General features: G+C 37.8%; 2 protein-coding genes across 11 annotated transcripts in view; one reads left to right on the top strand and one right to left on the bottom strand.

Moving 5' to 3' along the window:
• The window catches only part of LOC146468405 (A disintegrin and metalloproteinase with thrombospondin motifs 6-like), a 234,253-nt gene that overhangs the window by 121,319 nt on the left and 99,233 nt on the right, over positions 1-13,701 (top strand). The gene's annotated exons all lie outside the window — the stretch shown is intronic.
• The window catches only part of LOC146468409 (uncharacterized), an 88,160-nt gene that overhangs the window by 9,828 nt on the left and 64,631 nt on the right, over positions 1-13,701 (bottom strand). The window contains exons 1-7 of one of the 10 annotated variants that reach the window (XM_085124612.1): positions 10,700-10,797; positions 5,472-5,523; positions 4,799-4,917; positions 3,421-3,582; positions 3,208-3,285; positions 2,787-2,854; positions 2,323-2,482 (exon numbers count right to left, since the gene is read on the bottom strand). The exons of 5 other annotated variants lie outside the window; for them this stretch is intronic. In XM_085124612.1, the coding sequence (XP_084980738.1) occupies positions 2,323-2,482; positions 2,787-2,854; positions 3,208-3,285; positions 3,421-3,582; positions 4,799-4,889 (559 nt within the window). In that variant the 5' untranslated portion in view covers positions 4,890-4,917; positions 5,472-5,523; positions 10,700-10,797. Of the gene's footprint in view, positions 1-315; positions 384-957; positions 1,036-1,135; positions 1,298-2,322; positions 2,483-2,786; positions 2,855-3,207; positions 3,286-3,420; positions 3,583-4,798; positions 4,918-5,471; positions 5,524-10,699; positions 10,798-13,701 lie in introns of those variants that run through there. 4 more of the 10 variants (XM_085124613.1, XM_085124611.1, XM_085124610.1 and 1 more) reach the window with 4 other exon arrangements.

Below are 13,701 nucleotides of genomic sequence, written 5' to 3'. Positions count from 1 at the left end.
ATACGTTTCCTTTGAGGTCAGCAACGAGGAATGATGACGTGCTGTGACGTCGTAATTGCCGTAAATGGCAGCCATCTTGGATTCGCCACACTGGTCGAAAAAGCTACCTGTCAAAAATGGATTGCCATGGACAATGAATACTAACCAACCACATCAAATTTTTCTAGATAAATTCTGAAAGAGTCCTGAAATTTCAGGCTAGTTGGTTTAAAGTCGCAGAATTCCCAACAACCCCCCCCCCCCCCCCCTCGCGACTCCTTTCCCCAGTCTAGATTGGGTTAATACTCTTTTTGAAAATCAAGGAATAAAGGATACTGCTAATCCTTTTTCACACCACTTGATGGCTTCCTCAAACCGATTTAGCTGAACACAGGCACTTGCTCCTAGTAAAAAACAAAATAATGTTAGTTCGGCATTGTACTCGACCCAAGGATAATGGTATCAACCTCGTTCCCAGGGCCTTTTCCCTAGCTTGGGGGTGAGGGAAAAGGCCCTGGAAACGAGGTTGCTCAACGACCAGCCGTGCGTTTCTCAAACTGCTCCCGAAAAGATTTCGGACCTGAAAAACTATCTAACAGGTACAAAACAAATTACCAAAATTTAATTTTGATAATTTTGAAAGTATAAAAATTTTACGAATAACTGCTCATTGTTTTATCAGTATTCGTTTAATTGCTGTAAAATAATCAGTCAAACTTTTTTGCTTGAATACTTCTTAAAACCTGGAGAACCTTTACTACTTCTTTTACTTTTTATTTCATGAAGTGACATTTGTTTTAATTTCCTAAAGGTTAGATGACAAGTTACAATGTTTACAATTAGAATGACCAACAGACGTTTTCAATAAATAGAAATAATATTGAATTTTAAAAATACAAAGCATGTCTCAGCTACAAGCTTTTTATCTTTCATCAGAATGACAACATAATTTCTTATCGTTTCGAAGGTTACTCTTACCTCTCACAATCGCTTTGACATAAGACGGTTGTAATTCAATGGCTGTCTTTGCATCACTAAGTGAATCATGGAAGTTACCTACGCGAATAATAAGCAAAAGGAAATATACGGTGTTGATGAGCAACAGTTACTGATATCATAAACTTGACAAAACTCTGAAAACCTCAAAACTTCTCACCCAGATTTAAATGTGACGTTGCTCTGTTGCTGTACAGTTTGGCGTTCAGTTCTTTATTTTTGCAGTCCACTTCGATTCCTTTTGTGTAAAGCAATATGGCATTGCTGAAATCTTTCTTTCTGAATTCATCATTGCCCTCATTCTTGAAGCGCTCTGCTGTTGCTAAAATGAAGGAGATTAAAAGGCATCTTGCATTGTTCTGAATTAAGTTTTAAAAAGCGTCTTAACTAGAAACTAATGCATCAGTTTTCCCAGTAAAGGTACTACTAGTGCAGCTTCGATTTCGTCGTACTGTACGTAAGTCATTTAAAAGAACGCAGTTAACACCCTTCGCAGACCGTGCTTTTCTAGCCTTAATGATTCACCACGCCCTTAAAAACTAAGTTCCATTGTTAAGAATGAGAGAGGTGAAAGGAGGTCATATGTTTTTCAACATGACGGGCTGACGAAATGCCATCGCCCGCACCCCAAACGATATAGGTGGTTTTCACCTCACACATCGTCACGCAAGGGAAAAAATAAAATCCTCAACCATTCAATAGATTAAGTCAAGAAATTGATATGTTGTAGAAGAGTGATACATAAACAACGTGTGAAAGCCACAGGGCTGTGCGATATCTCCTAATCAAGTTATTCGAGAAAATGTACCACGGAAAATTACAGAGTTAAGTATGGGACGCCATGTTGGTGCCCCGTCTGATGGGCACCAACATGGCGGCCGGAAACCAGCAAAAACATCTGGAGTTTACCTTGGCTATTTCAAAGCCTTTCTTCTCTCTGCTGAACTTTCACACATTGACATTAACGCTTCTATTACATGTTAGCTTATAAGACCTAAAAAAAACACGAGACGGATCGATGTTTTCATGTACGTGACATGTTTAGGGCAGCAATCCTTCTGTCACGCACTGCGCAAAAATCTAAAATTCAAACTGCTCTATTTTCAAAACAAAGAATGCTATCCCGCTTAAAACAAGCAGACCGATGGAAATTTAGATTTTCTTATATGTGATGAAGATAAAAACCCAAAATTGTGTTTAGTTATGAATTTCAGTTTTTTATGACGTCATGTGAAAACCAAGAACTTAAGAAATATTTCGTTTTAGACCTTCAGCTTCCCAATAAAGCTTCTTAAAGCTCTCGCACTATGAGTGGTCATCGATATTATTACTAAAACTCGACATCACCTCTTAAAGTAGTTTCATCATCAGTATTCAGTGTTTTCTCGGTAGCAGCTGTGACGTCAGATTCATTGGCATCGTTCTCTCCACCTGTATCTTGTAGCTTTTTTTGTTCATTGACAGACTGGGTCCTTAATTCTAACAACGTCTGGTTATTCTTGTCAATCTTAAAAAAGTCAAGACTTGTAAGGCAATAGTTTTAAAGGTCACAATAGTTGACGAAACTGAAAAACAAAGCAAAATGTTAGATGGATATAGTGTCTTAATTCCTTATCCATTTGTTCGCTTAGTTTCCTTTTCCAGAATTTAAGACAAACAGAAACATTACAGTATGTGGTCATGAAAAAGCAATCATTGTTTTTAGACAGATCAGTGTTGCGTGAGGTTGTACATAATATAGGAATGAAGGAAAATAATAAAGTATGAATTTGACCAATATTTTTCGTTATAGCATCTGTAATAAAGGATACGGCCAATCCTTTCTCACACCACGTGATGGCTTCCTCAAACTGGTTCAGCTGAACACAGGCGCTTGCCCCTAATAAAACAGGATAATGTTAGTCTGCCATCATCTTCTCTTAAAATAGGGTGGCTCGTACAATAATACTAAAGTCCACTTTTAAGGACACCGAGGCAAGGCCACTCTCGATTTATTATCCTGGGCAAGCTTGGCCGCAAGAAGAGCAATTCCCAAATGTCTTTGAAGTCGCATTTCTAAACTTTTGCATACTGAACATCTATATAAACGGTTTTTTTAACTTTATAATGGATAAATCGCTATAAATGCAACGAATGTACATTAAACGGTGTTTAAGATTTGAAATTTATCACAGCACAGTCTTCAGTCTACCACCTTCTCGATAAAATGTGAATTTTTTTCAGAAACCTTACCATTCACGATCGCTTGCGCCAGTGAGGGCTGTAAGTCAATAGCAACCTTAGCATCATTCAGCGAATCATTATAATTTCCTGAAAAAGAGATACAGAAAAGGAAATGAGAGGAGAGGTTGCACATTAATGAAGTTTAATAATAAGATGCTCTTTAAAGTTGCAATATTAAATAACCTGACTAAGGCAAATTCTAAACAATAAAAAAATTCTCACCCAAGCAAAAGTACGCTTCCGCCCTGTTGCTGTACAGTTCGGCCGTCAGTTCTTCATCCTTGCAGTTCACGTTAATTCCTTCCGTGTAGAAGTGAATTGCGTTGATGAAATCTTCCTGTCTGTATCTCTTATTACCTTCAGTGTTGTAAACCAATGCTATGGCTAAAAGAAAGCAAATGAAAAGTTTCATTCATAGGTTTAAAGTTCGAATTTAACAACTTCGTGATCTGACCGTTTGGACGGGATGGAGGAGCGGGATGGGGTGAGGGGTGCAAGCACGAAACATAGTGAAAGTGTCAAATTGTCGTAAACTTTGTGTAAATAGGTAAGTTCTACGAGAGCCTCCCTCACAGACGCTCTTTTGGCTCGTCACGCAATCTTTTCTCCTCAACGAAAGATTGCTTGACGAGCCAAAAGAGCGTCTGCGAGGGAGGTTAGTTATGGGAAAGGGAGAGTGGGGCTTATTCCCTTCTCCAAAAACAATAAGGAGTCTGCTACGAGTCAGGGATTGTGGAATCGTTGCAGAAAACAAAACTCCTAGAAATGGTAGTTGCTGCCCAATGTTAGGAGAACATTGTTTTAAACGAAAGAAATCAAACAACGGTTTAGGCTAGGCAAAGAAAATGTCGGGAAAATGTTCTATTTGTCGGCGCAATGCCCTTCCCTTGTCTGCCCCCCCCCCCCCCTCCACTCCTTCCCCCACCACCCCAAACGATCACACAATCCCTCACTTACACCAGTCTAACCATATTTTTATGAGGAGAAAATCGAAATATTATATCGGTCTGTGATTTCGGGTGGTGAGGGAACTTTTTAAAAACGTACAAATGATCGAAGGGAAGTTTTACATTACCACTTTAGGTACAAGAGCCCACGTAAACACCTTGAATCATTTTGTTATGTAACATGTTGTTTTCCAAAATGAAGTTTCAGCCAGGTGGACTCATAATAAGCTGAAAAGATAGGTATTTCTGGCTATTTTATTATTATTATTTTTTTTGAATGCAAACTACTAATGGGAAACCAATTGTTTAGGCTATAACTCTTGCCTTTTCAAAGCGAACGATTATGTTCAGCGCCCACTGTAATATATATACGCGTGACACTTTAGGCTCCCCAGGTGAGGATTCACATTGAGGTGACTCTTTACAGTCTTCTGATATAAAGAAAGTACAGTCAACTCTCGCCTTGCGGACAGCTATCTATTGCGGACACCCCGATAATACGGACAGCTGCTAAATCCCCGGAAAATATAAATTACAGACGTTTGAGTGAAATAAATTTCCTCTGTCACGGACTCTTGCTATTAAAGACACTAACTCGTGGTCCTGAGGGTGTCCGCAATAAAGGGAGTCAACTGTAACATGTTTTTTCTCACCTCTTAAAGTGACGTCATCAAAATCCAGCGTTTCCTCACCAGCTGCTGTGACGTCACTTTCACCTGCAGCTTTGGTTGCACTCCTCGCCATGAATGCTGGAAGTCTCTTTCTCAAAACGCTATGGAGCGAATGTTTGTACGTTCATTTAGTTTGTAAGTTTCTGTTGCTGGATTCAAACACAAACAAAACTGGCTGTATTACGAAAACACCAGTGAGATCAAAAGGTAAAAAAAAGAAACAGGACCAAGGTGGCCGCCTTCTGAAAATTAGGTCGGAATGTCACGTGATTTGAGGTCATTATTACACTCCCAGTTCCATTGCCACAGTCTTAAAACTTTCGGAGTTATTAAGGGTGGGGCAAGGTCCCTGCCCCCTCCAACCCCAATACCTAAGACGCCGAAAAAAATTTTTTATTCCAGGCAGGCTTATTGGGATAAAATTCTAAAATAGTGGGTGAAATAAATACGAAGCTTAAACGGAAACCGATTGTAGGGCTGACACCACGGCAACGGGCAATTTATTGGAGCCAATATTTCAATTACGGACAACTAGTCTTCTTCAGGACCAGAGTAAGAAGACTAGCGGTACTAGTTGAAATATTGGCCCAAATAAATCGTCCCTTTGCCGTGGTTCAGCCCTGCAATCAGTTTGGTTTATGACATTAATACCTACATCAGTATTCCAAGTTATGCTTTACATTTTGGTGATTTGCCAGGATGGCTCACTACAGGAGAAAATGTTATACGTCAAGATTAGTAACCAGTTGTGGTTTTATGAAAAACGAAACAGTTATGATTCAAAAGGACAAAACACCTTGGATGGGCGGGTTACTGAATACTCTCAAGGAATAGAAGCTAATGTCTAAAAAGCCTTTTAGACGTTATAGCATGACAAAGGAGAGAGAGAGGGGGGGGGGGGCTGGTTAAAGGGTAGAAAGAAGGGGGGGTTTACGCGCATAATTTTTGAATTGAACATTTCACATTCACGAACTCAGATAAAGGCGACATTTTAAAACACAACGCTTGTTTGGAGTCCTAACTACACTGGTGTGTTCCTCTCATAGAGAAAAAGGAAACAAAATGATCGAAACGTCAACCAAAGATCACAAAAGGACAAAGTATTGCCTTTGCTGGGTCACACAATCTGATGATACCGTAGTACCAAGTTATTAATAATGAAAGACGTTAAGGAACAGAACACCGAATAATCTAAATTAAGCGAAGTATTAAGATGCTCTAAGTAGATTCTACTGAAGAAGGAGCTGAGTTTCGGTGTACAACCGCGAAGTTTCAATGACTTTACTTGAGCCCATGCATTTCCCAGCCAACGCCCTAAAATTTTGTGTTTTTGTTTTTCATGGGTGTCGGTCTTTGGTAATACGTATATTTGCGAGAGTACAATCCCGTCTACAATACTCCTCATACGTCAAGGATCGCGTAATGTTGTTGTTTGTTAGCACGATCGAGTGGCTTCACGGCCGTTTTTAATTAATTTCTTCGCTTGGTTATTCTTTATGTAAGTGTCACGATCAATCGGCAGTCCATATTAGTTTTTCCCTTTCTAATATGCGGCGGAAGAAAAGCTTCTAGTCAATCACAGTTTTGTTACAAATTGTGTGTCTGTAGATAGGTTCTAATTCTGGAAACAACTGGGAATTCAGTTTCAGGTAACAAAATTATCCTAACTAGGTGATATATTCATCCCCTGTCAGAATCCAAAATAAATTATATATTACCTCATAGGACTTCAATAAAATAATTAACTACAACACGAATAATGTCAGACGGACATGAAAACTTAGGGTTTGGTTTGGTAGATACCGATAAAGCTACGCCCTTAATTCTTGTCGTTCTTTAAATTGTTGAATTACACATGAATCTACGTTCAAAGCGTAATTTTATAATTGCGTTTCCTAAAACTTTTTTCTGTTTTGACACAGTATAAATTACCCAAAAAAAAGATGATTATTATTTGCCTCAACAAACTTCTCATTGAAAAGTGAAACTTCAAAAAAACATGGAATGACTATAGTTTCATGCTAAGAAACCAAAATCTTGAAGTCATTTTCTTCAATGAACCCAACATTGAAAAGTGAAACTTAAATGCCAAGGAACCATATCTTTATTTCAAGACGCCGATATATTTATCACATTTAATGACGTAAGAGGTGGTGCGTTGTCCTGGTAAATACTGAATGAGTTTTGTCCAGGCTTAATTGCGTTTGAAAGAACACGCTCTCAATAAAGATTGGAGTCGAGATTGGAAGGGGAAATGAAAGAGTTGACTTTGGCACGGGTATTTGGCATCTCCGCAGATTTTGCAGGGGCGGATGACATCATCACCAAAAGAGAGCCTGGTGATATCAAACGCACACCCTAATCTTTGATTATTACAAGATTTGCGATTATAAAAAAAAAAGAGATATATGCTACTGAATTCCTGATATCAGAACATATAACTAATTTTTTTCCAAAATTGTTTCTTGGTGTAAAAAAAATAAAGCGGTAGCTCATTTAAACAAGCACGACATTTATCTAACTCGGCCGGACCCGGCGCAAAATTCCAACACAGATGCAAACGGAGCCGGTCTATTTTCATGTTTTCTCTTTTTTTTTAACTCGTGGCGAAAAGTTTAAAGTCTAGTTGCCAAAAATCCGAAAAACTGAATCGATTTGTCTATCTTCTTTAAAGCTCACTTTTGCTGCCGTATTCTAATGAGCCGTTAGTTTTGCTCAACACTGTAGTTTAACATAAGTCATTTGCATATGAGTTTCTTCGCATACATAGTTATTTTGGAGCACATATGTTTGCTTTTTGACAAACAAACGACAGCAACATGTATAGTCAATACATGTTTTTTTTTTCTTGGATTAAACCTCCTTGATCAGTATTTTAAACCAGGGGCCCGTCTTTCGAAAGTCCCGGTAACTTTTTAATACCGGATTCTATAAGTGTCTTTGGTGATAAATGTTTCTTAACACAAGTCAATTTTTGTTAGCTTTGAATACTAAATTTAAAACCTTATAATTCTATGAAAACATTGGCCAAGTACCATGTCTGTAATCGCTGTGTAATCGGCGAAAGAAACATTTTAAAATTTTTTATCGGGCCCGAAAAGTTACCGGGTCTTTCGAGAAACGGGCCCCAGGAAACAAAATTCAACGAGTTTCTTATTACATGTAGTTTTAGAAAAAAATAATTTGAAGAATTTCTATCTTCGGTCCAAGATGAAAAACATCAAGTTTGTCTAGCCGTGTTTTTCCTGTCCTTCTTGTTTAAACTGTGAAGCGAGTCGTACACTTGAGTCTACCAATACAAAGCATGCCTTCATGGTTGTACTTTCCGGAAACTTCAAGTGTCATTACAATGTATTGCGGATGATCAACTGTGTTGGAGTTGCTTCGGTGAGGCATGTTATATTGAAAATAGAACTTAAAAAACACGGATCGGAGCTATATCTTTATTTAAAGAAAAAGTTCATCTCGTCTCCTTGTACGAAATCATTGGTAAAATAATAATAATAATAATAATAATAATAATAATAATAATAATAATAATAATAATAATAATAATAATAATAATAATGATACTTTTTAAATAAAAATTTACAATTCATTTCGATGAAAAAAGAGACAACTTTAATAATAATAATAATAATAATAATAATAATAATAATAATGCATGTCATGGACATTTAGGGGGCTGGCTGGAATTAATGACTCAGGCGTTACTACGGCTTACTCTGCTTTGAAAATGCACAGAAAGATGCCGCTGAATTCTTGACATCAGAAATTACTCTGGTAGGAAAGAAACTCGATGTGTTCCTATATCCCTTCTTGGTGTAACAAAAAAAACTCTTGTGAGCCTGAGAAACATTCAATTAATGGACATTCCACACGAAACAAAATTAACTACAGGTGCAATTTAAGGAGGGTTTATTTTTCTGGTTTCATTACAACCAATACCTTTTTAAAAATTCGTGCATTATTCCACTTGATTAGTGTCATTTATTGCAGAAAAGTTACAGTACATTTAATGCATTTTGCATATAAGGTTCTTTCTCTTCAACTCATCAAAGTATAAATTTGCTTCTACTGATAACAACGGAACATACAGAGAAGCTTTTTTTTTTTGCGGATTTAAACTTCTCACCCGGGAAACAAGAGTCAATGATTTTTTTTTTTTTTTTTTTTTTTTTGCATTCAGTTTCATGCAAAACATATCGCGCAGTTCGTTGTCTAAAACGATCGTTCTTCACTAAACTGTTAAATTGCATACGCCTAATCTCGTACCCAGATCTCCCTTCGACATTCCCGAACCGACGACTGAGATCGGGGTACGAGATTAGCATACGCCACGCACGAAAAAGGATTTTGTGGTGACTTTATAGCTGTGCTTTCTTCAAATTTCAAGAGTATTCATTTAACAATGTACTGCGGATAAGGAATTCGACGATTCTCTCTTTTTAAAGTAAACTTCAAACATAGGGAAATGTCTTTTCAATCCAAGAAACCAAAATTAGTTGATCACGTTTTACAACGTCAAAGGTGAAAACTACATTATTACAATTCTCACGAAGGAAGAGATTGAAACTTGGAAAGTTTGGCTGCGTAAAATGGCTGGCGGAGTTTTATTGAAGCTTGCAGCCAGACTTTTAAAATATCTTAAAACGCAGAGAGACATGTCACAGAATTCGTACGAAAATCAGAACATCCCACAGTGGAAACTGAAGATTTAAGCGTTTTCCGAAATGTATACTTGGTTTCACAAAAAAACAAAGCCAATCCCTTATAAGCCGGCACGACGTTCAAGTTCAAATAACCCCATAAAATACAAAAAAGATTCAAATTCAGCTAGTTTGAATCTCTGGTTTATTGAAAACTTGCCAGCCACTAAGAGCTCTGGGTGATGGCGTCAAAGAAAATTCCAGTTGTGATGTATAATCTTTACCCAACGCTGTGGCTTAACTGGATTAGAATTTTTTTGTCCCGATAAAACGGGTTGAATTTTATGGAGAAAATTCAACCAAGATAACATAGGTCCGCAAATTATTACACTATTAATGCCAAATTTTGTACTGCGTTTGTTTTTCGGATTGTGCTTTCTTCGCCAGTTTCTGACCCACAAAACAAAAGGCCATCGAGTTACTATTCTCAGTCTAAATCTAAATTTAAATAGTTGAGGCACGCAAGTTCTATTCAGTTTCGGGTAAAATAATTCACAATTTGGTAAGACTTCCATCTTCGGTCCAAAAGTATTAAAACAGAAATATCACCTTACGACTCTATTGTAAACTGTGAAAGTTAAGTCCATGCAATACAAATTATAGTATTTGTACTAATCTCGTCATCTCTCGCTTTATACGTACGGTACAACCTCAAACTCCGGGACTTTCAATGAATTCCGTTCTTCCATGCAAGAAATCGAAACTAATCAATCGTATTTTTCAGCTTCAAGAGACGGAGTTATTTATCTTGTGGCTGGCCTATTTTAAAAAAAAAGTTTGTTTCTTCAGCACAAATAAAGATCAGGAAATGTTTAGTTAGCTTTCTCAATCGTCCATATTATACTGAATAACACTGGGTCACAACTGTTGAAAAAAAAATTCTCGATCAAGTGACAACAATCTCCACTCGTGCGGTAGCCCTCGTGTAAATGTACTTGGAACAGCGTGTTTAGTCAACCTATAAAATACTTTATTTAATCGAGCATAATCCCCCTTTTTTTAGTATCCAGTCAGTCAAAGATGAACACAAAGCTACAAGAATCCACCGACCTCTAAAATAAAATACTTATATGAGATTGTCTAACTGCGTTGTTAATATCCTTCCACTCAAAACTGCTCAGTTATGTAAGAGATACAGTTCACATGCAAAAGATTGTTTTAAAGTTGTGCTTACCTCAATATTATGATATCTTGACACTGTAATGACTGTATAACGTTTGCTTGCTTCGAGAAAATTGAAATGAACTTCAAATCTCACGGAACTCTATCTTCATTCTAAGAAACCGAAATAAGTTTGTCACATGTTACGATGTCACAGGTCGAAAAATACTCTTTGTCATACGTTATGAGGGGGCAGATATTGAAACTTATGGCGTTGGCTGGGTAGAAATTTAATAGCTATTTATATTTAAAAGTTTATTCGTTAGAAAAATGTTACACAAACAAAATGCTCACGAGAACAAGTCATGTTTTTATTTTATTTTATTTTATTTTATTAAATCTCAGCGCTTTAAAATAATGCCATTTAAAAGGGGTGATTTATTAAAGAATTTATCGACGCACCTATTTGAAACAGGTCAGCTTTGAAATAAATCCACTCTTATTTATTTGGCTGTTTATTTGTTACCTAAGCCAAAATTTATCCTATTCGAAACAACTTTTAAGAGCGGCTGCCTGTAAGAATCGAGAACTGCATTTCAGCGACCACTTGGTCGAATTTCTGATATTTCGTCTGAAGATACCCTTGGATTAACTATTTTCGAAAATCATATTTTAAAGTTCCAAGGTATTTTATTTTTTGAGAAAATTGCAAGAGTTTGAAATGCGGCCAAGGTGCGGTCACGGGCCGATGAAAACCGCGAAAATTTAGGTCAAAGGACGAAGTCCCGTTCACGGTGTAAAATAACCCAATGAACTTGAAACTTTACACAAACCTAGACCAATCATATCGCAAGAGAATTAATACAATAAACATTCCAAACTCGCTGGCTGCTTTCTAAAGCATGCAGATTTGTGTACGCTACTCAAAATGACCTTGAAACTAATGCTTATTTTCATTGAAATAAAAGTGTTTCTGGTATGTCATTTTCTCTAAATTAAATCTCATATATCAAAAGACGAAGAAAAGAACTTTATTTGTACCAAGTTTCAAGCTCTGATTCAAACTCTTTCCCACTCAACGAAGATCGAATATGTGTGCGATACTTGCGGTTCGCAATTCACGTCACGAATTATGCGATCAGAACCGATTCAAACACTTGACATCTGGAGCCCGTGAATGTTTCCAAACATCACATATTGGGCCCTAAAACTAATCAGACGGACTGAAGACAGCCATTCAATGTTTTTTGATCCGAGATTTCTTTCCTACTCTGCTCTAAAATAATATCGTTATTCCGGTCAATTAGCCTACGAAACATGTGCAACAAATTTGCATACCATTTCGATGTCGCAGGAAAAAGTAGTGCAAATCATACTTTACAGCTCCTTTATCTTCTTAAATGAAGAAGTCGATCAGTAAACTGAAGAAAAGCGTGTGACTTTGTTTCTGTCGTGTTGTTTTGAGTGTTTCTTGTTTAGCAGCGACGGCTCAAATCAATAAGCCAGTGTGACACTGATCAACTGTAACTCGATATTCCCTTCGGTGATGTGGGTATTAAACGCGCACGTGATCCTGGCCAGGCACTTGTGTGTTCAGGGCGCTTTTTAGAAAAGTAGTGCTTGTGGGCCAAGCTACGACTACCCTGGTGATGATGACCTTGACGAGCTTAAGGACTGTTTAAGAGATCTGAGAGCCCACCTTTCCTTTCCAAAATCGACGTTCAAGTGTTAGTGTCAGTTTTTTTTTTTTTTTTCACTTACAGTAATGCAGATCCCGCAACGTGGATTTTTTGCGAAAAAAATCTATCCATAACCACCATCCCCACAATTAATAATATAAAATTTGAGGGTATCAGAGTAGTCTGAGGGTATCAACTTTGAGGGTATCAGAGTAGTGAATTCCCCACCGACCAACGCGACCTCCCCCACCCCCATCCCCTCTGGCGATAAGCGTCAATTGTGGTTATTGTTTACTTTCCCAAACCGGTTTTATCGTTGTTCCTGCCGGTTTCTTTCAATTTTCGAGAAGATAGGAATCTTGCCAGCCTTGGTCTGTCTGGTGATGGCCACGAAAACTAACTTATTGCTAGTGCAAGCGGGTGAGGGCCGTTACTACCTTTTTACTAGCACGTGCGGGTGAGGGCCGTATTTCGCCTATTCATTTTCCAATTTCAGATTTCATGCTATTATTTTTTTCACAGAGTTGAAAGCCACCGGCAGGAACAGCGAGAAAACGGTCTAGGAAAGTAAACAATAACCAAAAATATTATTGACGCTTGTAGCTAGGGGGAAGGGGGTAGGTCGGGTTGGTGGTCGGTGGGGAGCTCACTACTATGCTCTCAAATATACAGATTTCATACTTTTAATTGTAAGGATGGCGGTTATGGATGTTTCTTTCTTTCTTTTTTTTTTTCGCGAAAAAATCGACGTTCCAGGGTATGTATAATTGAAGTTAAAAAACGAAATGACACTAATACTTGAATTTTTTTCGCGAAAAAAAAAAAATCAAAGCTGGCAAGATGGGCTCTCGCATCTGTTGTACAGTCTTTTAGCTTGACAAGGTTTTCATTACCAGGGTAGTCGTAGCTTGGCCCACAAGCAGTACTTTTCACTATTTACAGTTCCTAAAAGTACGCGCAGGAATGCCTGGCCAGGATCACGTGCGCGTTACCCACATCACCGAAGGGAATATCGAGTTACAGTTGATCAGTGTCACACTGGATTATTGAATTGAGCCGTCGCTGCTAAACACGAACACTCAAAACAACACGACAGGAACAAAGTCACACGCTTTTCTCCAGTTTACTGATCGACTACTTCATTTAAGAAGATAAAGGAGCTGTAAAGTATGATTTGCACTACTTTTTCCTGCGACATCGAAATGGTATGCAAATTTGTTGCACATGTTTCGTAGGCTAATTGACCGGAATAACTATATTATTTTAGAGCAGAGTAGGAAAGAAATCTCGGATCAAAAAACATTGAATGGCTGTCTTCAGTCCGTCTGATTAGTTTTAGGGCCCAATATGTGATGTTTGGAAACATTCACGGGCCCCAGATGTCAAGTGTTTGTGA

This window comes from Pavona decussata, unplaced genomic scaffold (assembly GCF_977016875.1).
Source record: "Pavona decussata unplaced genomic scaffold, jaPavDecu1.1 SCAFFOLD_131, whole genome shotgun sequence".
Lineage (NCBI taxonomy): Eukaryota > Metazoa > Cnidaria > Anthozoa > Scleractinia > Agariciidae > Pavona > Pavona decussata.
Note: the sequence above shows the minus strand (reverse complement) of the source record. Positions and strands in the feature narration are given on the sequence as shown.